The sequence below is a fragment of the Diaphorina citri genome, unplaced genomic scaffold (assembly GCF_000475195.1).
Source record: "Diaphorina citri unplaced genomic scaffold, Diaci psyllid genome assembly version 1.1 scaffold2737, whole genome shotgun sequence".
In the NCBI taxonomy this organism is placed as follows: Eukaryota; Metazoa; Arthropoda; class Insecta; order Hemiptera; family Psyllidae; genus Diaphorina; species Diaphorina citri.
This window is the reverse complement of record NW_007380154.1, coordinates 3331-23750: the sequence shown is the minus strand read 5'-3', so window position 1 is coordinate 23750 and position 20420 is coordinate 3331. Positions and strand designations below refer to the sequence as shown.

The 20420-nt window shown below is 39.8% G+C and overlaps 1 protein-coding gene across 1 annotated transcript in view; it reads right to left on the bottom strand.

Moving 5' to 3' along the window:
- Nucleotides 1–5354: 5354 nt before the first annotated feature.
- LOC103519457 (acetylcholine receptor subunit alpha-like) overlaps nt 5355–20420 on the bottom strand; it is a 17735-nt gene continuing 2669 nt past the window's right edge. The window contains exons 2-10 of the mRNA XM_017448208.2: nt 12850–12965; nt 11917–12085; nt 10557–10693; nt 8565–8708; nt 7661–7825; nt 6901–7147; nt 6353–6382; nt 5991–6226; nt 5355–5872 (exon numbers count right to left, since the gene is read on the bottom strand). Of these exons, the coding sequence (XP_017303697.1) occupies nt 6059–6226; nt 6353–6382; nt 6901–7147; nt 7661–7825; nt 8565–8708; nt 10557–10693; nt 11917–12085; nt 12850–12965 (1176 nt within the window). The 3' untranslated portion in view covers nt 5355–5872; nt 5991–6058. The remainder of the gene's footprint in view (nt 5873–5990; nt 6227–6352; nt 6383–6900; nt 7148–7660; nt 7826–8564; nt 8709–10556; nt 10694–11916; nt 12086–12849; nt 12966–20420) is intronic.

The window sequence follows — 20420 nt, the reverse complement described above, 5'->3', positions numbered from 1 at the left end:
AACTTTTAACCAAATTTTTTTTGCTAAGTTTAAACCATTTCCATTTCTCATTCGCTAATGCCATTCCCACCTTGTTCAGAAAGCTTCGAAAGGATGTCTCTTTCAGAACACTTTAGAAGCAATCCGGAATAACTTTCTAAACTTTCACTATTGGACTATTGAATTGGAATTCACGAGTTAAACTAATCATCTATGGATACGATTGAAAGTTATTTGTTAATTTTATTTTATATTGTTTGAAAAGCTCAACCTCAAGGTTTTCTCTTTTTTGTATTTTAGATAGTAGGACTGAAAAAAGAAATAAAAATAAACAACTAGAATCCATAAAATTCGTATGGATTTTAGCGTAGCACTCTTCTATGAGCTGGAAAGGTGGTCCGCTAGCGATTAAGATTTGGTTTTGTCGACCTTCGGACTGCTTGTTGTAAGTTAGTTAGAGTAAAAAGCAGAGGAGATTGGAACTGATTCTTTTGAGATGTAGCGCTGTGTACCCCTTTTTGTATACTTCCTAAAATGTATGTATGGTATTCCTCTAGTGTTAAAATTAGTGCATATTTTGCACCAATCACGTTCCTTCTTATGTATAACTAACGACTTTTATAACTGTTTGACCGCTGGCTTTTTTGGTTAGAACTTTAGTCAAAAGTTATTATCGATCAAACCGAGAGTTTTTTGTAAAATTATTGTTTAGCCTTGTAAACTGTTTTAAATGGTTTGATTCAACACTCCTTCGCTTATATTGCGACTAAGTGGGTGTTGTGGGTGAATTCACGACTCACAACGGTAAAGTTCTGATGTACAGGCCTAGACTGCAAGTAACGCACTGCTGTATACTTGTCCATAATGCAATTATAAATAGAGTTGTGTCTATTGTCCCATTTACAATATCACTGAATGTGCCACATATAGCGACTCCAGGAAATAACGAGTCCGACACAGTACCAAGTTAGCCGCTGCTTCATGCGTACTGGAGAAGACATTGAGTTATAAAATAAGCGGTAGGTCAAAAAGCTTGCCGATATCAAGGATAAGACGAGACAAGTAGAACACTAAAAGACATAATAGCTCAATATACACCGTATAACGCTGGAGATAACAGATAATCGCTGACACTGACTCTATGAACCACTGCGTGAAACAGAATACAATAATAGGCGCATATATAGCAAGACAGTTGAGCAAAAACCATACAGTGCTAATCTTGACTTTTGCCCGCATGAGTAAAAGAGAACCCGGAACACTGTTATATCTAAATGAATCATCGGCGACCAGTTTAAAAGAATATAGATATCGTGGCCAGCACCTCGCGATGCACGAGAGTTAAAAACAAGGAAAGAACTCCTAATAAAAAAAATACAAATTACAATAGGACAAAGTAACCAACTATGGGTTATCTATAAATATAAATCCATAACCGAAATCAAGAAGTATAGTGAGTAATTCTCCTTAGAAAACTTCTGAACATAATTAATACTCGTTCTTACCTGCTTTATGAACAGCCAAGATAGTCGTTTTGACCAGGATGAATTTTAGAGTTTCGATAGGAATTAGACCAGCGCTGGATAGTAGTAAAATTTCAACTGTAAAAATGTCAAGTCTATTAGAGTAAACGGAAGATACGGGGCAGTATTTTGACAGTATAAATACTAGTAAAAAAACGATAAAAAAAATATAATAAATTAAACTCCGAGCTTTTTCATTAAACCCTCGGAATTTTTCTCTTAGCGAAAAAGATGGTCACTGTAGATGGTCAAGGGTGACGGTTTACAGCGAAACCCCCGAGGGATTCCTTGCGGAAAGGGTTTCCCTGTATATGTCCCATGGTGACCAATTTGGGGTATTTTGTCCTGTGGCCTGGGCGCAACACAATCTGACGCCACCATTTGTCGCTGTAAATTCAGGAAGCTCGGTCCTATCTTGTTCCATATAGGATAAGAGAAGAGATAATACACTTGGTGATAGAGAAGCGGAGTCCACCGTTTATTTGCGACCACCGAGTGCCAGGCCTTGGAGATGCACAAGTTGCGCTTAGGGGATTTGCTGCCGAGTGTCTCAATGGCAGCCTGGCAGTTATCTCTAATTTGTTGCGCCTACCGGGTCCGTAGGCAGGAAGGTTTGGGCTGACAGTAATGACCATTGTCATTTCAGGAACAATGTCAAATAACTGTGCAAGATATAGCTGGGCAAGATCAACAGCTGTGGATTTTGCTGCCGATGTTCTAATGGCACAGCCTGGTGGCAGTTATTCTATTGTCCCGCCTCAGGGTCCGTAGGCGCGTTTGCGCGCTGACCAGGTAATGACGATTCAGGTTTCAGGAGCCAGCTAAACAGGATCAAATAAGCGGTGGATTGCTACCGATGTTCTCAGTATTTGGGATTTGGGTTGGCAGTTAAGGACCATTCAAGTTCTCAAGACCCAAGGCTACAGAGGCTTGTGATGAAAAAGAAAGAAAGGAAAAAGGGTAATCAAGTTGTTCAACAAAAATAGCGCAAATGACAATGTTGAGGAACATATGCTAATAATAACTTGGGTTTACTGCTCTCGAAAGGCTCCGGACGACCCGGCTCCGAGGAAAAAGCCCGTTCGCATTTTTTTTTTTTTTTTTTTCCGTGATTTATAGTAATTAACACTAATAATGGCAAGGAATTGGAAAGAGAGAGAGAAGAGAGAACTGGATGACGAGGAAGAGGAAAACAATACGAATTAAGGAGAAGAGTATAGAGGAGACGAGGGAGAGGAGGGAATAATAAAGGGAGGAACTTTGAAGAGTGGCCAAAATTAAGGTAAAAGAGACGAGGCAACAAAAAATACGTAAAATGTTGGGTAACAAAAAATGCGACATGCTGTTTGAGAGACGGGAAGGGGAGAAGGAGTAGAGGCGAGAGGGGAGCGGTGTTTTTTTTTTTTTTTTAACCAAATTTTCAGAAACAAACAATTTTTTCAAGTAACAACTGTTTTTCGTTTATAGACGTTTTAACGCCAAAAACAAAGGTTTGCGGGAACACTTTTTCCGATTATTCACACCACTTTGATTTTCCTCGTAATCCAACCACGAAAGTACTAAACCATTTTGATGTTACGTACGTGTGATATGCGAGATAGAACAATGGGTGACTAATTAATCACAGGTGTAGCACGGGTAGGAATGGTACCTATGATACTGTAAACACTGGCGTATTGCAAGGCGACAGTTCAGGACCCGAATATTTGGCAAGACAAACACCCACCCACAATCCTGTCATGTTTGGATCCTAATAAATGTGTTACACTAGACTAGTAGTAAAGTGCGCTAATAGGATAATTAGAACAGTGTGGAAATGATTTCTAATGAAGGGTGTATCAGAAGTCTTGTAAAGGGGGAACAGGGTGTTCTAACGCGAAACATTTCGCAAGAGAATAGATATTTAGCGGTGTGCGGCGATAGCTCGTTGAATGCAACAATTCCCAATGCATCACTGAAGCGTGATCCGCAAGGATGACCAATGACCATTCGGGGGAATCGCGCGCTGCTGGATTTTCCGGCCCCACTGCGGTAGGATGAGTTGAATGAGCGGCTCGGGCAGCTTGTTGCCGAACGAAAGGTAAAATCCTCGTCACTAAAGACCTTAGCATTTTTAGCAGTTATACGGCAACGTTGAAACCTCTATTGAACTCGTGACATCAAATTCAAACCCCGGTCAGTCACAAATATTTATGTGGCGGAAAATGTACATTACCGGAATCGCTTCTTTTCCTAAAGAGATTCTGTGATACAATCTAGATCTCGGAGAGTTTCCTGTGTTGGTATCTCGGTATGGATTTGATTTATTGTCTATGAGTATAAACCGGAAACAGTGAGCCGTAGTGTAGATGTGTTGCAGAAAGGATAGGTGTAATTTTATCAGAATATATAGATGAAATATTACATTGCTGTGAAGATGAAATACTACATAGGTGTAATTGAAACATTACCCGATATGTATTTAGAACCTACCTATGTATTATCCCTAAGTACTCGTATATACAGCCCCTTGTGTTATATTCTATACAAGGGCAAGGCTGACATGTGAGACCAGATATGATAATTATGCTGTGAAGTAAAGAGTTCTGCCTTTGGAGTGGGAGGACTTTTCAATTTAAGGCGGGTAGTCCGGGGTTTATCAATGTGTTCTTATGAAGAACACATTGTCAGACATTTCAATGACCCACCACAAAAGTCAGCAATCAAAGAAATACACCGGTTCAGATTTCTATATAAATTGACAGATAATATATTTATATAATATCATCTATGATTTATTAATATCGTTGCTATAGTATTACATTTTATATCTTAAATAAGTTTTTAATTTCATTAAATCGAATTTTTATTGTATGGTTTGTATAATTATAATACATAATAATATAACACAGATTTGGAGAAAATTTGGTTGAGTAGGAATGGACTTGGACCACTAAAATATTCGCCATGAGAGCAAGTGGATAAAGCTGTCTAAGAAAATGGTCGTTCGTTTTGCACACAAGAGGACATTGGTTTCAAATCCCAACCAAGGTAATTGCTAACACATTTTCACTACAAAAAAATGTCTGTCCTTAAAAAAGTCCAACCGTCTAACTTTAACCTTTAGTGATCCATTGTACACACGTCAATATTTTATTACTAATTATAATTATTATTCTACGTAGATAGTAGCTACGATTATGTACATTACAGAAATCTTCGATAATTCGAGTTATTCGAGCAATACTCATACCTACAATCTTACCGTATGAATCATTTATATGTACAACCATGGCATGGTTTGGCACAAATTGTATTGGAAAATCTGGACTCTGGAAATACCTACTGAATGGTTAGCTAACACTAATATCTCTTAGGAAGGCCTTTCACACATAATAATAATGAGCAGTTTTCTGTACTTTATTGCTCATCAATGAGAGAACAAATTGAACATCAATTGCTTTTAAATTTCCCTTAAAACCGGGTTGTATTAACCAAACAATCCATTTTCATTTAAGAGGGTGGGAGCTTTTTAAGAGCGTGTTAAGTTCAACGATGAACCAACCAACTGTATACATAAAGCGAGCCTCTAGTCACGATTTTCCTCAACTTTGACTCTTTGTCTCTCGATAACTTACAAAATTTGCCAAAAACATTCCATTGTTCAACATAAAGGAATTTTGATAAGTTTTGGACTTTTGGGGCCTATTGTTTTTCCAAGGGCCTCGTTTGGGCACTTTTCTGGGTAAGTTGATGGGTTCTAGATGACTTGCCTCGGTAGCGTAGTGGTCAAGACGCTCGCCTGGTAAACAGGAGGGCGTGGGTTCGATCCCAGCCGAGGCATGGAATTTTATCCATTTCCCTTAAAACCGGGTTGTATTAACCAAACAATCCATTTTCATTTAAGAGGGTGGGAGCTTTTTAAGAGCGTGTTAAGTTCAACGATGAACCAACCAACTGTATACATAAAGCGAGCCTCTAGTCACGATTTTCCTCAACTTTGACTCTTTGTCTCTCGATAACTTACAAAATTTGCCAAAAACATTCCATTGTTCAACATAAAGGAATTTTGATAAGTTTTGGACTTTTGGGGCCTATTGTTTTTCCAAGGGCCTCGTTTGGGCACTTTTCTGGGTAAGTTGATGGGTTCTAGATGACCTGCCTCGGTAGCGTAGTGGTCAAGACGCTCGCCTGGTAAACAGGAGGGCGTGGGTTCGATCCCAGCCGAGGCATGGAATTTTATCCTCATGGAGCTCTAAGGGTTAGGTGGTAGAAAACGCCTCCGGCGTTAACCTCGCCTAGTGGTTACCTTCCACTCAAGAGTCTATTATTATTATTATTTATTTATTAGATGATCAGTTTTGGGCCCTATTTAGGTTTCCAAGGACCTCGACTCTTTGTCTCTCGATAACTTACAAAATTTGCCAAAAACGTTCCATTGTTCAACACAAAGGAATTTTGATAAGTTTTGGACTTTTGAGGCCTATTGTTTTTCCAAGGGCCTCGTTTGGGCACTTTTCTGGGTAAGTTGATGAGTTCTACGGTTCACTGGACTATAAGTTTCGGCCAACAGTCTACTACAAGGTACTAGCGATCACGGGTTTGGCGGTGGTTGAAGCAATTTCGGATATTCGGACGTCAATGGGGACCCGGTCATCGTAGAGAGTTGGTGCTTGGAGGATAATGCCGGCCGATCCTATCAGGACGGCCAGTGTGAAGATCCACAGGAAGAGGCGGTCCAGGACCATGGCTTGTAGTCGTACCAGGACTGGGAACAGAGAGGAAGAGAATGATACATGATAGACTTTGATGGACTCTTGAGTGGAAGGCCCTTCTCTCCCACCTAACTTTTTTAAAAGACCTGATAGGACCATGGCCACGTACTTCCAGTCTTCACGCACCTGGGGAGGGAATGATAAGAGGTGAGTTATAATCCCATCCGTGGCACAAGCTCCGCTTTTACCGATGGGTATACCATTTATACGAATATTGAATGTTCTGATGTTGTATGTTGTAAAAATAATAAATGGAAACTTGATAATAATAATCAGTATGGAAAGTAGGAAGGTTTTCCGGAAAGTAATACGATTTTGATGAGATGAGGAGAAATAGCGCCGGAGTGACCACATATTTTGGAACTTGAGCTTCTTGGCTGTATAACTTCTTTTGGTTCCTGCTAGTTAGGTTTCAATATTACCTAAACTATTGGAAAAAGAAACTACCTGTCCTCTTAATTTTAATGCATAGGTAGTATAAATGTTAATTTTTTTAGGTCCTCTAAAAAATTTAGATCCACTAAAAGTAATAACCTCTAAAATAGCATTTCCCTAATAACATCTCTATCTCTCTCTTTCTTTCTCTCTCTGCTAAAACATTTAGGTCTGGTCATGGATAGCACTTCTACTTCTAATGGCTTCACCTTTGTGTCATTGACGGCAGTCTTGGTGTGATCTGCTATAAACCGGACACCCGCGATCGCCTTGTGTAGTTCTGGACAGAGGTGCCAATGGTGGGACACTTTCTTCATAGGGGGCAGGGGCGGTATAGGGGGCGGCAAGGGGTCCAGGGGCTCCGACTCGATGTCATCCAGGGGCAGATCCCCAGGGGGTCGCGTTGGGGTGCCATGAACTTTACACGTGCTCTGGTGTTGGGATGGGTCCATGTCTCTGAAAATAGGTTATGAGATCATTGGAAATTGGAATCATGGAACCATGTTCTTAAACCTATAAAATACACGAGACCTTGTTTAGACTGCTGGGGTAAATGGACTTTTTAGTCTCATTTGAGCAGGATAAACAAGGTATATTGTATTCTATTATTTGTTTGAGGCAGCGTCGCCGTGGAGCGTTGGGAAGTCAAAAGTGACGAGGCGAGTCTAGTGAGCTTTGGAGAATAGTACGCCTACCTTGTTAGCGCCAGGTCGTGGGTTTGATTCTCACCCCGGGGCGGACTTTATCTTACACAGATTAGGGTCATTCTCCGAACAGCTAGCTTTATCTTCTCCTGCCCTCCTCCTCTCTTCAATTTCGGGACGATAAGACCTTCGTTGTTCAAGTTCCTTCTTATCAAACATCTTCAAAAACTGACCATCGAAAATTTGACCCGATTACATTACTTTCCTTCCTATAGGATAAGGAAAGTAAAAATCTACTTCTTAACCCTTTCAGAACTCTACTCACCGTCTCAACAGCTCTTCCAGTGGGGGAGGAAACACGCTTTGGTCAGTGGCGAAGGGATGGGGTGGTTCTTGGTCGATAAGTTGAGTCATGCGACTCGCCCCTGGCTCCCTCAGTTCTAACCCGTTACACGTCCGAACCATGATCCGATGACAGGACGTGGCGATGCTGGAACGGAAGCATAGAAAGGGTTAAAGTAATTACTTATTTACTTACTTTACTTTCCGTGTCTTTCTAACCCGTTACACGTCCGAACCATGATCCGATGACAGGACGTGGCGATGCTGGAACGGAAGCATAGAAAGGGTTAAAGTAATTACTCACTTACTTACTTACTTTACTTTCCGTGTCTCCTTCTCTCCTATCAGATCTGTCTCCTCCAGAAGTTGGAGACGTAAATCGCTTGGGTCAAAGTCAAAACTCATTTTCTTCAGCCAGCGGCGATAGTACTTTGAATTTGCCATGCACCAATTCTCAATGGATCTCTGAAGATAATATACAACGTGGTTAGTATCCGGATGACCAATTCGCGTGCTGCTGGCTTTTCTCGGCAGCAACCAGGCTGGGTGAGGCCAGTGTGAGTAGGCGGGTAGCTTATCGCCGAATGGTGGGTAGAAAGAAAAGACCTTATCATTCTTAGTAATTATACAGTGATGTTAAACTCCTAGAACACATAACTTCTTCTTCTTCTTCGTCTTTTCCCGTGTACAGATGGGGTCGGCGTTTTTCGTCAGCCTCTCAATCAGCCCTAAATAGGGTGATTGCTTTTGGCTGACATTTGGTTTCGGCTACAAATTTTACGAGTGCCTTTAGCACTTTCTTTTGACATAGTATGTCATACGTAGGTACATTGAACCTACAGGTCCTAGAAAACATAACCAAATTATACAATGTATTTATTTGTTACCTTTTATTCCTATCGTACTGGGGCCGTCGCATGACGAGAAGTTTGGGCAGAAGGTGGATGAAGACTTTCTTCACCCAAGGTGACATCACGTGTGTTTGGGGGGATCTAAAGTGTATGTTGAGCACGACCACGGTCACACATATGCTGAGGAATAAACAAAATCATTGAAAGATTTGAAATTCGTTGATGTCTTTGGAGCTTCCCTAGAATCTCTTCAAAATAAAATTGATCCCAAGGCCAAGGAAATCCTAAACCCTTGACAAATGGAGTGTGCCTGAAGGCATGTCATGTGTTCCAATCCACTCGATCCACCCCCTAAAAAAAAAAAAAAAAAAAAAAAAAAAAAAAAATACACAATTTTTTAGCTTTTATTAGCCAATTTTGATGCCCAAATCCAAAGGTATCACTCGTTTGCCAGACGTTTCATATGAATATCATCAGCATCCAATCTTGCCCTCATTTTCATTTTCTCAGAGAGAGGAGAATATTTTCTTTCCAAACAAAGAAGGAAAAAGGAACTGTTTGTTTTCAAAAATGCTTTCAGGAAAAGTTTCGATAAGTTTGGATGTTTCTTTTGAAATATCAAACAAAGCTCACATATTATTATGGGGACTATGCCAGGGGCGGATCTACACAGATGTAAAAAGTGAAAGAGACACAGGCGCGGCACACACTTGAGGGATTAGGGACGTCAGAGAGCCCTGGACTGCATAGTTCCAGGCCTGTTCGGGGCTGTATGTAAAGATTTGGTCTTGCCTCTAATGGTATCTAAGATGGGTATTATTTTGCACCTGAATAAAACAATCCTGATTCCAATGTGTATTCAAAAAGGTGAATATCATCCAAGTCTTAAATAGAATAAAGATTTTTTAACCGTTTCATGTCGCAGGTTCAATTTCTGCTTGGGGCGAACTTTATCCTAAACAGATCAGGTTCGTTCTCGGAACGGCTGGCTTTCTCCTACCATGTCCTCTTTCTCTCTTCGATTTCGGGACGATAAGACCATCCTTGCCAGAGGTCCCTCTATCGACCTTCTTTAGAAAAAAAAGAGAATAAAATCGGGATTTTCAAACTGTTTCTAGACTGAATTATGATAGCTACTAAACTTAATCAGTTAAAACTTTTATCTCGAATTTTATTAAAGCCTGCTGTCTAATCTTAGTCCCTCTGCACTGGAATTCAGCTAGCTAAATCTATAGTAGGCACTAGGCAGGTAGGTATAGGGCTACATAATTGTGTACTTAGATTAAATTAAAGGGTGCCCCCACCCTCTCCCGTCGTACTCTGAAAAGAAAAACTTGTGAAATGAAAACCCAGCTTCTAATTCGACACACACGAGCGCAAAAACTTGGCTCCCTTCAAAATAAAATTGATCCCAAGGCCAAGGAAATCCTAAACCCTTGACAAATGGAGTGTGCCTGAAGGCATGTCATGTGTTCCAATCCACTCGATCCCGACAAATGATTATTAAATTGTTCTGTCTAAGAAATAGAGGTCATCTGTGAGGAAATTATGACGATAATATCAAGATACAAATGGATTAATGCGTCTAAAATAGTAGTTCCAATGTTCCATCTTCCACTTCAAGAAAACTGTTTCGATCAGCGATTAGGTACAGTCTAAAGAAAAGTTTCCGTGACGATAATATCAAGATACAAATGGATTAATGCGTCTAAAATAGTAGTTCCAATGTTCCATCTTCCACTTCAAGAAAACTGTTTCGATTAGCGATTAGGTACAGTCTACAGAAAAGTCTCTGCTCTGGGCCAGTCTAGTACTCTAGTAAACCCTGTCTGGCCGTTCAGACAGTGTTGGTTATCTCTTTGGCACCCGTTTTCTCACAATAAAGAGCCGGACTGGTTGTGCTCTGGGCCAGTCTAGTACTCTAGTAAACCCTGTCTGGCCGTTCAGACAGTGTTGGTTATCTCTTTGGCACCCGTTTTCTCACAATTTTCTCACAATAAAGAGCCGGACTGGTTCACGAAAGCTTACCTGAACGTATCCAGGATCATGGTGAAGAGAACAAACTTTCCCAGCAGAGGAACTACGAGGGAGGTGGGAGGAATAATCTCCGCCAACAAGAGGAAGAACACAGTGAGTGACAGTAAAATTGAAATACTAAGGCTGACCTGGAAGACAGAAAAAATCAAAGAAACCGTGTTTAGTGACGGTGTGGTGGTAGTAATGGTTCAATGATGTCTGTTGGGAGGAATAATCTCCGCCAACAAGAGGAAGAACACAGTGAGTGACAGTAAAATTGAAATACTAAGGCTGACCTGGAAGACAGAAAAAAATCAAAGAAACCGTGTTTAGTGACGGTGTGGTGGTAGTAATAGTTCAATGATGTGTGTTTTCTGCCAGAGCTGTACTATACCTACTAAACGACACTACATCTACACCTACTAAAGTCTCCAAGGCCAGCCACTCACTATCAGGTAGACCAGACAGGTACGGCTGAAAAGGTCCGCCTGTCAGGTCTACCTGATAGTGAAGGACTGGCTTAAGGCCGGCCCGTTTAGACAGAGTCGGTAAAATCTTCAAATCTTAGCCCAGTCCCTAAAAACCTCAAAGCTCTGTTTCGTGTTAAAAAACCATAAAAAATAATTGGTAGGTAATAATATTATTTTATCTATTAATCAAACAAGAAATTTCCATCCCTCTCTTTCTCTCCCCCCCCTTTCCCTCTCTCTCTCTCTCTCTCTCTTCTCTTTTTCTTCAAAACTTGGATTGAGAAAGTAGGTATCTACATAATTATCTATCTAAAAAATTAGAAAAATATTGATTTCTTCTTGGGTTCTTGGTAGATATTAATTACTACGAGGGAGGTGGGAGGAATAATCTCCGCCAACAAGAGGAAGAACACAGTGAGTGACAGTAAAATTGAAATACTAAGGCTGACCTTGAAGACAGAAAAAAATCAAAGAAACCGTGTTTAGTGACGGTGTGGTGGTAGTAATTGTTCGTTGATGTCTGCTGTCTGCCAAAGCTGTACTATACCTACTAAACGACACTACATCTACACCTACTAAAGTCTCTAAGGCCAGCCACTCACTATCAGGATGACCAGACAGGTACGGCTGAAAAGGTCCGCCTGTCAGGTCTACCTGATAGTGAAGGACTGGCTTAAGGTCGGCCCGTTTAGATAGAGTCGGTATCTTAGCACAGTCCCTAAAAACCTCATAGCTCTGTTTCGTGTTAATAATGTTAATATCTTTTAGTAGCGCTGTCAAACTGTTTTGACTTGGCGGGGCGGAGCCCTTCCGCGCTCCTTAATATAGGCCGGGTAACGGGGCCCTTCAAACTCTTGACGTTCGCATGCCCCCCACAAGTCTTTATTAAAATCTGTTCTTACCTTCTCGCCACTATCGGAAGGTAAATAAAACACTAGGATGGTCAGAAAGGAGATGCCCATACACGGAATGATCAGGTTGACCGTGTAGAAGAGAGTTTTCCGTCTCATGGTGATGTTGAACGTAATGTCCAGGTAGGGCTCATCACAGCACGTGTAGAACTTTTCATTCCTGCGAAATACAAATGATGAAATCGGACCAGCAGGGGCTGAGATATGGGCCGTTACGTAATACGTATTTACGTATACGTAACTCTAGGCACTGAGAGTACAATTGTAAGGATCCCAGTAGTGTCTTTTACTTTGTAAGGGATACTGGGAAAGTTCTTTATAAACGGTCATGACATCAATTAATCAAGGATTTAAGGTCGCAATATCTCAGAGACAGATGGTGTACAATCTAGCCATTAGAGGCACCGCATTTAGAGAATCAGATGGCCCGTGTAGAAGAGAGTTTTCCGTCTCATGGTGATGTTGAACGTAATGTCCAGGTAGGGCTCATCACAGCACGTGTAGAACTTTTCATTTCTGCGAAATACAAATGAGATCTTTCGTCAGTTGACTCAATGACGTCGACATAATTTTTTCTCTATTTTTGTAAAAGAAATCATCAAGATCATCTCAAAATGCTTTAAAAACCCTTAGATTTCAAATTTTATTGAAATCGGACCAGCAGGGGCTGAGATATGGGCCGTTACGTAATACGTATACGTAACATGTATACGTAACTCTAGGCACTGAAAGTACAATTGTAAGGATCCCAGTAGTGTCTTTTACTTTGTAAAGGATACCGGGAAAGTTCTTTATAAACGGTCATGACATCAATTAATCAAGGATTTAAGGTCGCAATATCTCAGAGACAGATGGCGTACAATCTAGCCATTAGAGGCACCGCATTTAGAGAACCAGATGGTTCAGATTTTCTGATTAACTAACCTCACAGCAGGCACCTCCAGAATGTCCCACTCCACGGATGTGTAGAAGGCGGTCAGATCCACTCCAATATCCACCACATTGGTTCCCTTCTCCTCGTCCAAATGTCGGAGGTCCACCTGAAATTTGGACACATTATCGGAAATTATTACCCAGTTTTGAACAAATAGGTCAATTAAGGAGTTCTGTAGCGCCCCTCCCCGCCAAGTCAAGAAAGTTCGACAGCGCTACCAAGAGATATTATACGCCACAGACCAATTAGCTGTTTTCAATCTTAGCTAACGACGCGACGGTAGCACATTATACACCTGTTTCCAATATTTCGCGCATATTAAGAAAGAAGTTATGGGAGCAGAAGGGGCCCTCAGAATATTGAAGGTGGAGAAAAAGGAGAAGAAGAAGAAGAAGAAGAAGAAGGCACGGGAGGACTAGAAGAAGGAGGAGGAGCTGGAGAAGAAGAAGAAGGGGAAGGGGAAGAACGAAGAAAAGTTAAAGGAATTAGTGCAGAAAAGGTAGTTAATATTAAGAAAGAAGTTGTAGAAGGAGACCGAGTCCTTAGAATACTGAATAAGGATGAGAAGAAGGAGGGGGAAAAGAACAAGAAGAAGGAGAATGAGAATGAACAGAAAGGGTAGGCATAAAAGAAGAAAGGGTATTGGAACAAAAGAAGGGAAGGAAAGGAAAGAAAGTAGGTAAAAAGAACGAAAGAAAAAGTTGCAAGACAAAAGAATATAAAAGACAAAAAGCGTATTTGATACTCATAGACAAAACAAACAGAGAAAGACCATTCTAATGTGTTTACTTTATTTCGATTAAGCTTTTAAAATCAAAGCAAACATAAACGTACCCAGAAAAAAAGTAAATATAAAGGAGAGTGGACCTAGAAGAAGAAGGAGGAGGAGGAGGAGGCGAAGAAGGAGGAGGAGGAGGAGGAGGAGGAGGAGGAGAAGAAGAAGAAGAAGAAGAAGAAGAAGAAGAAGAAGAAGAAAAAGAAGAAGAAGAAGAATAATAATAAGAAGAAAAGGAAGATTTGAGAAAAGCTCAGATTTCTGATTTTCCGATGTTTAATTAAAAGCAAATAGAATACCTATCTTAAGTAATCAAGATAGAAGAGTGATTGGAAACCATAAAACCTTATTTGTTTAGGGGAAAGTTCGTTTGACTTCGTCCCGGGCGGGAATCTCACGATATAGCGCTTAAAAGGCAGGTGCAGTTCCTTCGAAAATAGGCTGGCTACCTAACCCTCAAAGTTCTATTAATATGTGGCCAATTTCTCAAATACATTAGGATAAAAATTGATAAATTTCTATGCCTCAACTGGGATAGAACCCATACCCTCCTATTGAACAGGCGAGAGCTTTGACCACTACCCCACCGAGGTTAGTTTGTGTTATACATTTATCAATTTGCGTGTGCTGTAGTTTTACTGAGGCCCTTGGGGTCATTACTCATTGTGTTTTTTGGGGGGACGGTGAGTTTTACAAGGATTCGCTTTTAAATGTACGTACAATGTTACCCTTTTCACAATTTAAAACATGGGACTGAATACAACACATGGTTGAAGATATTAATTCATCATTAGAGGATTTACATTTCCGAGGTTAGCGCACAATTGTGTGGTGCGGATTGCAATCCCAAGGTGGGGGATTTGGGGGGTGTTACACAAGAGCAAGTTTGCAGTAAGGTTAAAACTTTTTTCAACGTAGTTTGCAGGGTCCGCATTTGTGCATAAAACATGGTCCTTATGATGCTGATGCCTGCGGTTATATTAAACCAGTGAGTCGAGTACCTGGTACATACACTACGATTCTACAGGACAATTTTGCCTATCCCTTGTATTCCTGTTTATCCAGGTTCGACTGTAATATGATTTTTCATATAACCTGAAAGTATAATAGGTAAGGTATTACCGCGGGCTCCAGGTTGACATTGATACCTACCTAGTCACGTGATCTAAGAACTGAGTCACGGTGGTATTTTCTAAATTTTAACATTTTGTAAAACCTAATCATCAACCTTGTCACATACTTCGTCAAAACAATGAACAAAGGAATACATAACCCCACCCAGCCCTCCCGCCCCCAAACTTCTGAACAATGTTATCATCAGTGGAGTGTTCTCAATTGAAACTATATGGGGGAGCATCCCTTTCCCTCTACGGTTTTCTCACCCCTCCCTCGGATGTTTTCTCCAAAAAGTGCCACTTCCTTTTGAGTCGAATCTAGATTCGAAGATTTCTAAGACCACCAGCAGATTAGCATATTGTACGAAGGTATACTTGTCATACATAATTCCTTTCCGTGTTTGTAAGATTGGGGGTTTAAACCTTTTGGACGCCCAGAAACAATATCTGGGCTCCAGGGTGAGTGAACGAGGCCAGATTAAACCATATCTGGGCTTCTTTCATAACATTCTGTACATGAGCTTATAGTTCCCTCTTTTGAAAACCTCACATACGCCACTAACATTTATCTATGTATCTACGCCCCCACTGCGAACTTTCCTCCAACTTTTCAGTACAAAGTTATCAAAGTTCTTTGAGTAACGTTCTAGGTGATAACGAATTAGGATGACATGCAGACATGTACCGGCTTATCATCTCTGATAACAGTGTGGTGTCTGACAAACGAAAATAATTGCTAAATTAGATGATGAGGGACATACTACGGGATGCTAGGTGATAACGAATTAGGATGACATGCAGACATGTACCGGCTTATCATCTCTGATAACAGTGTGGTGTCTGACAAACGAAAATAATGGCTAAATTAGATGATGACTTGATGAGGGACATACTACGGGATAGTCATGCTACGACACAGACCACATGCGTCTAATGTAGCAGTTGTTTAATTGCTACGAATACCTACTACGAAATAAAAAAGGCGGTGAAACATTAATCTTAAAAATAAATAAATAAAAATAATAAATAGACAGTCGAGCTTCTAATTTAGCCATTATTTTCGTAACTAAAAGAAGGCAGACCTTGTAAGTAGCAGGACTGCCGAACAACAAAGTGTCACTAATAAACATGGTCCGCCAATATAGTCACTCTACGGTTTTCTCACCCCTCCCTCGGATATTTTCTCCAAAAAGTGCCACTTCCTTGAGTCGAATCTAGATTCGAAGATTTCTAAGACCACCAGCAGGTTAGCATATCGTACGAAGGTATAATTGTCATACATACTTCCTTTCCGTGTTCGTAAGATTGGGGGTTTAAACCTTTTGGACGCCCAGAAACAATATCTGGGCTCCACGGTTAGTGAAGAAGGCCAGATTAAACCATATCTGGGCTTCTTTCATAACATTCTGTACATGAGCTTATAGTTTCCCCTTTTGAAAACCTCACATACGCCACTAACATTTATCTATGTATCTACGCCCCCCATTCCGAACTTTTCTCCAACTTTTCAGTACAAAGTTATCAAAGTTCTTTGAGTAACGTTCTAGGTGATAACGAATTAGGATGACATGCAGACATGTACCGGCTTATCATCTCTGATAACAGTGTGGTGTCTGACAAACGAAAATAATTGCTAAATTAGATGATGAGGGACATACTACGGGATGGTCATGCTACGACACAGACCACATGCGTCTAATGTAGCAGTTGTTTAATTGCTACGAATACCTACTACGAAATAAAAAAGGCGGTGAAACATTAATCTTAAAAATAAATAAATAAAAATAATAAATAGACAGTCGAGCTTCTAATTTAGCCATTATTTTCGTAACTAAAAGAAGGCAGACCTTGTAAGTAGCAGGACTGCCGAACAACAAAGTGTCACTAATAAACATGGTCCGCCAATATAGTCAGCTCGGAAAATGCCGGCAATAGGTAAAGGTTAAACCGAACCGCTATCAAAAAAAAAAAAAAAAAAAAAAAAAAAAAAATACACAATTTTTTAGCTTTTATTAGCCAATTTTGATGCCCAAATCCAAAGGTATCACTCGTTTGCCAGACGTTTCATATGAATATCATCAGCATCCAATCTTGCCCTCATTTTCATTTTCTCAGAGAGAGGAGAATATTTTCTTTCCAAACAAAGAAGGAAAAAGGAACTGTTTGTTTTCAAAAATGCTTTCAGGAAAAGTTTCGATAAGTTTGGATGTTTCTTTTGAAATATCAAACAAAGCTCACATATTATTATGGGGACTATGCCAGGGGCGGATCTACACAGATGTAAAAAGTGAAAGAGACACAGGCGCGGCACACACTTGAGGGATTAGGGACGTCAGAGAGCCCTGGACTGCATAGTTCCAGGCCTGTTCGGGGCTGTATGTAAAGATTTGGTCTTGCCTCTAATGGTATCTAAGATGGGTATTATTTTGCACCTGAATAAAACAATCCTGATTCCAATGTGTATTCAAAAAGGTGAATATCATCCAAGTCTTAAATAGAATAAAGATTTTTTAACCGTTTCATGTCGCAGGTTCAATTTCTGCTTGGGGCGAACTTTATCCTAAACAGATCAGGTTCGTTCTCGGAACGGCTGGCTTTCTCCTACCATGTCCTCTTTCTCTCTTCGATTTCGGGACGATAAGACCATCCTTGCCAGAGGTCCCTCTATCGACCTTCTTTAGAAAAAAAAGAGAATAAAATCGGGATTTTCAAACTGTTTCTAGACTGAATTATGATAGCTACTAAACTTAATCAGTTAAAACTTTTATCTCGAATTTTATTAAAGCCTGCTGTCTAATCTTAGTCCCTCTGCACTGGAATTCAGCTAGCTAAATCTATAGTAGGCACTAGGCAGGTAGGTATAGGGCTACATAATTGTGTACTTAGATTAAATTAAAGGGTGCCCCCACCCTCTCCCGTCGTACTCTGAAAAGAAAAACTTGTGAAATGAAAACCCAGCTTCTAATTCGACACACACGAGCGCAAAAACTTGGCCATTATGACTTTGCTTCCCCCTCTCTCCCTGTCCGGGAGAAGTTCGAAATAAATTCAAAAGAAAATCCCCACCACAATGCTCGCTTAGAAAGTTTTCCTGGTTTTTCTTGTTGTTGGTTAGGGTTGTTGTACAGAGTAAGTCCAAAGTCCCGCAACATGCTTTAAAAGTATTAATGTGGAAGTCACTCTCAGAGAAAAAGCCCCTGATAGAGTCCGAATCCTAATAATGATTAAATTGTCTTTACGTAGGTACTGTGCATTTCCCGTTCAAGGGTTTAATCTGGGAAAAAACTGACGGACTAAAAAATAGACGTCTGGTACACAAAAGTGTTTGTAGTTCTGTATCAGATAAACGAAAAAAAGAAAAAAAAAAAAAAAAAAAAGGAAAGAAAGTCGGGTTATTGCTTAGATCGTTCGATAATTCCCCGTGAGACGCCTTTCATGTCAAAATTTGTGGGTTACCCTGTAGCTATACCATACTACTAGGGTACTTGTATAGTAACTAGTTTTTATTGCAGCTATAGTTTCTATTAGTTTAATACTCTCCAAGGTCATCGGTTAGCAGAAAGGAGACGAAGAGGGGAAGATGGAAGATGCGGAAGAGGGGAAAGATGGAAGAAGAGGAAGAAAAACTGAACGAATTAGTGCAGAAAACGTGGTGCATATTAAGAAAGAAGTTATGGGAGCAGAAGGGGCCCTCAGAATATTGAAGGTGGAGAAAAAGAGAAGAAGAAGAAGGCAAGGGAGGACTAGAAGGAGGAGGTGGAGAAGGAGAAGAAGAAGAAGGGGGGAAGAAGGGGAAGAACAAAGAAAAGTTAAAGGAATTAGTGCAGAAAAGGTAGTGAATATTAAGAAAGAAGTTGTAGAAGGAGACCGAGTCCTTAGAATACTGAATAAGGATGAGAAGAAGGAGGGGGAAAAGAACAAGAAGAAGGAGAATGAGAATGAACAGAAAGGGTAGGCATAAAAGAAGAAAGGGTATTGGAACAAAAGAAGGGAAGGAAAGGAAAGAAAGTAGGTAAAAAGAACGAAAGAAAAAGTTGCAAGACAAAAGAATATAAAAGACAAAAAGCGTATTTGATACTCATAGACAAAACAAACAGAGAAAGACCATTCTAATGTGTTTACTTTATTTCGATTAAGCTTTTAAAATCAAAGCAAACATAAACGTACCCAGAAAAAAAGTAAATATAAAGGAGAGTGGACCTAGAAGAAGAAGGAGGAGGAGGAGGAGGCGAAGAAGGAGGAGGAAGAGGCGAAGAAGAAGGAGGAGGAGAAGAAGAAGAAGCAGAAGAAGAAGAAGAAGAAGAAGAAGAAGAAGAAAAGGAAGATTTGAGAAAAGCTCAGATTTCTGATTTTCCGATGTTTAATTAAAAGCAAATAGAATACCTATCTTAAGTAATCAAGATAGAAGAGTAATTGGAAACCATAAAAAAATAATTGGTAGGTAATAATATTATTTTATCTATTAATCAAACAAGAAATTTCCATCCCTCTCTTTCTCTCCCCCCCTTTCCCTCACTCTCTCTCTCTCTCTCTCTTCTCTTCTCTTTTTCTTCAAAACTTGGATTGAGGAAGTAGGTATCATAATTATCTATCTAATAAATTAGAAAAATAATGATTTCTTCTTGGTAGATATTAATTAGTGATTAGTGGTAAATTTAAAATATTTAAATCCTTTAGGAGCTTACCTGTTCCACCCATAAATTCGTTGTCATAATTTGGTTTTTGAGGTTCTGAAATCAGAATAAAACAAAATGAAAATTGAGAATAAATTTAATAACAAAGAACTCCATCTAATTAAGAAAGCGAAAAAAATGAGCTTACAAGATATGCCAACAATGTCAACTTGATTTTTTGTTAAGCAGGTACTAGACCGCTAGACAAGAAGGCACTAAAAGGTACCTAGTATATTAGACAGATAAAAGGAGCCTCTTCACAAGGGTCACTCCAGAATACCTTCTTCAGATAAAAGCCAAACATCAAATAAAACACTAGAAAACGAAAAGACTAGCTTAGCTGTTCATTCTTGCAGACAACGATATGAAATGAAACAGACTAAATAGAGCACGAGACAAAAGATGAAATAGGGTATGAAATATGAAACGGAGTGCCGGGAAAACTAACAAGAAGCAATTAGTTCAGAGAATAACAATGAAACTTAAACTAAAGTGGAGGTAAAACTAAAAACAAACAAACATGACGGTGGAATTGTTAAACAAGAAATGGGAAAGGAGAAAAAGAAAGAACAAATGAGAAGAAAAGAGTGAAATAATTGAAGAAGAAGGAGGAGAAGATGAGGAGGAGGAGAAGAAGAAGGAGAAGAAGAGGAGGAGGAAGAGAAGAAGAAGAAAAAGAAGGAGAAGAGGAGGAGGAGGAAGAGAAGAAGAAGAATGAAGAAGAGAAAGGACACGACACGAGAAGAAAGAACGATAAGGAAATGAAGGAGAAATCTAAATGAAGATAGTGGGAGATAGGAAAGAAGGAAGAAGGAAAATGGAAAGGAAAGAAGAGGTATCTAAAGAAAGAAACGTAACAGAATCACGTAAACATAAATAATTATAAACAAAATGTTACGAACAACATGTCTACAGGCTACAGGATGGCACTAAAATATCTTAAAGCCGGGTCCACACTTGTGTTGTAAATGTCGGACTAGGAAACAAGGAAACGTCTA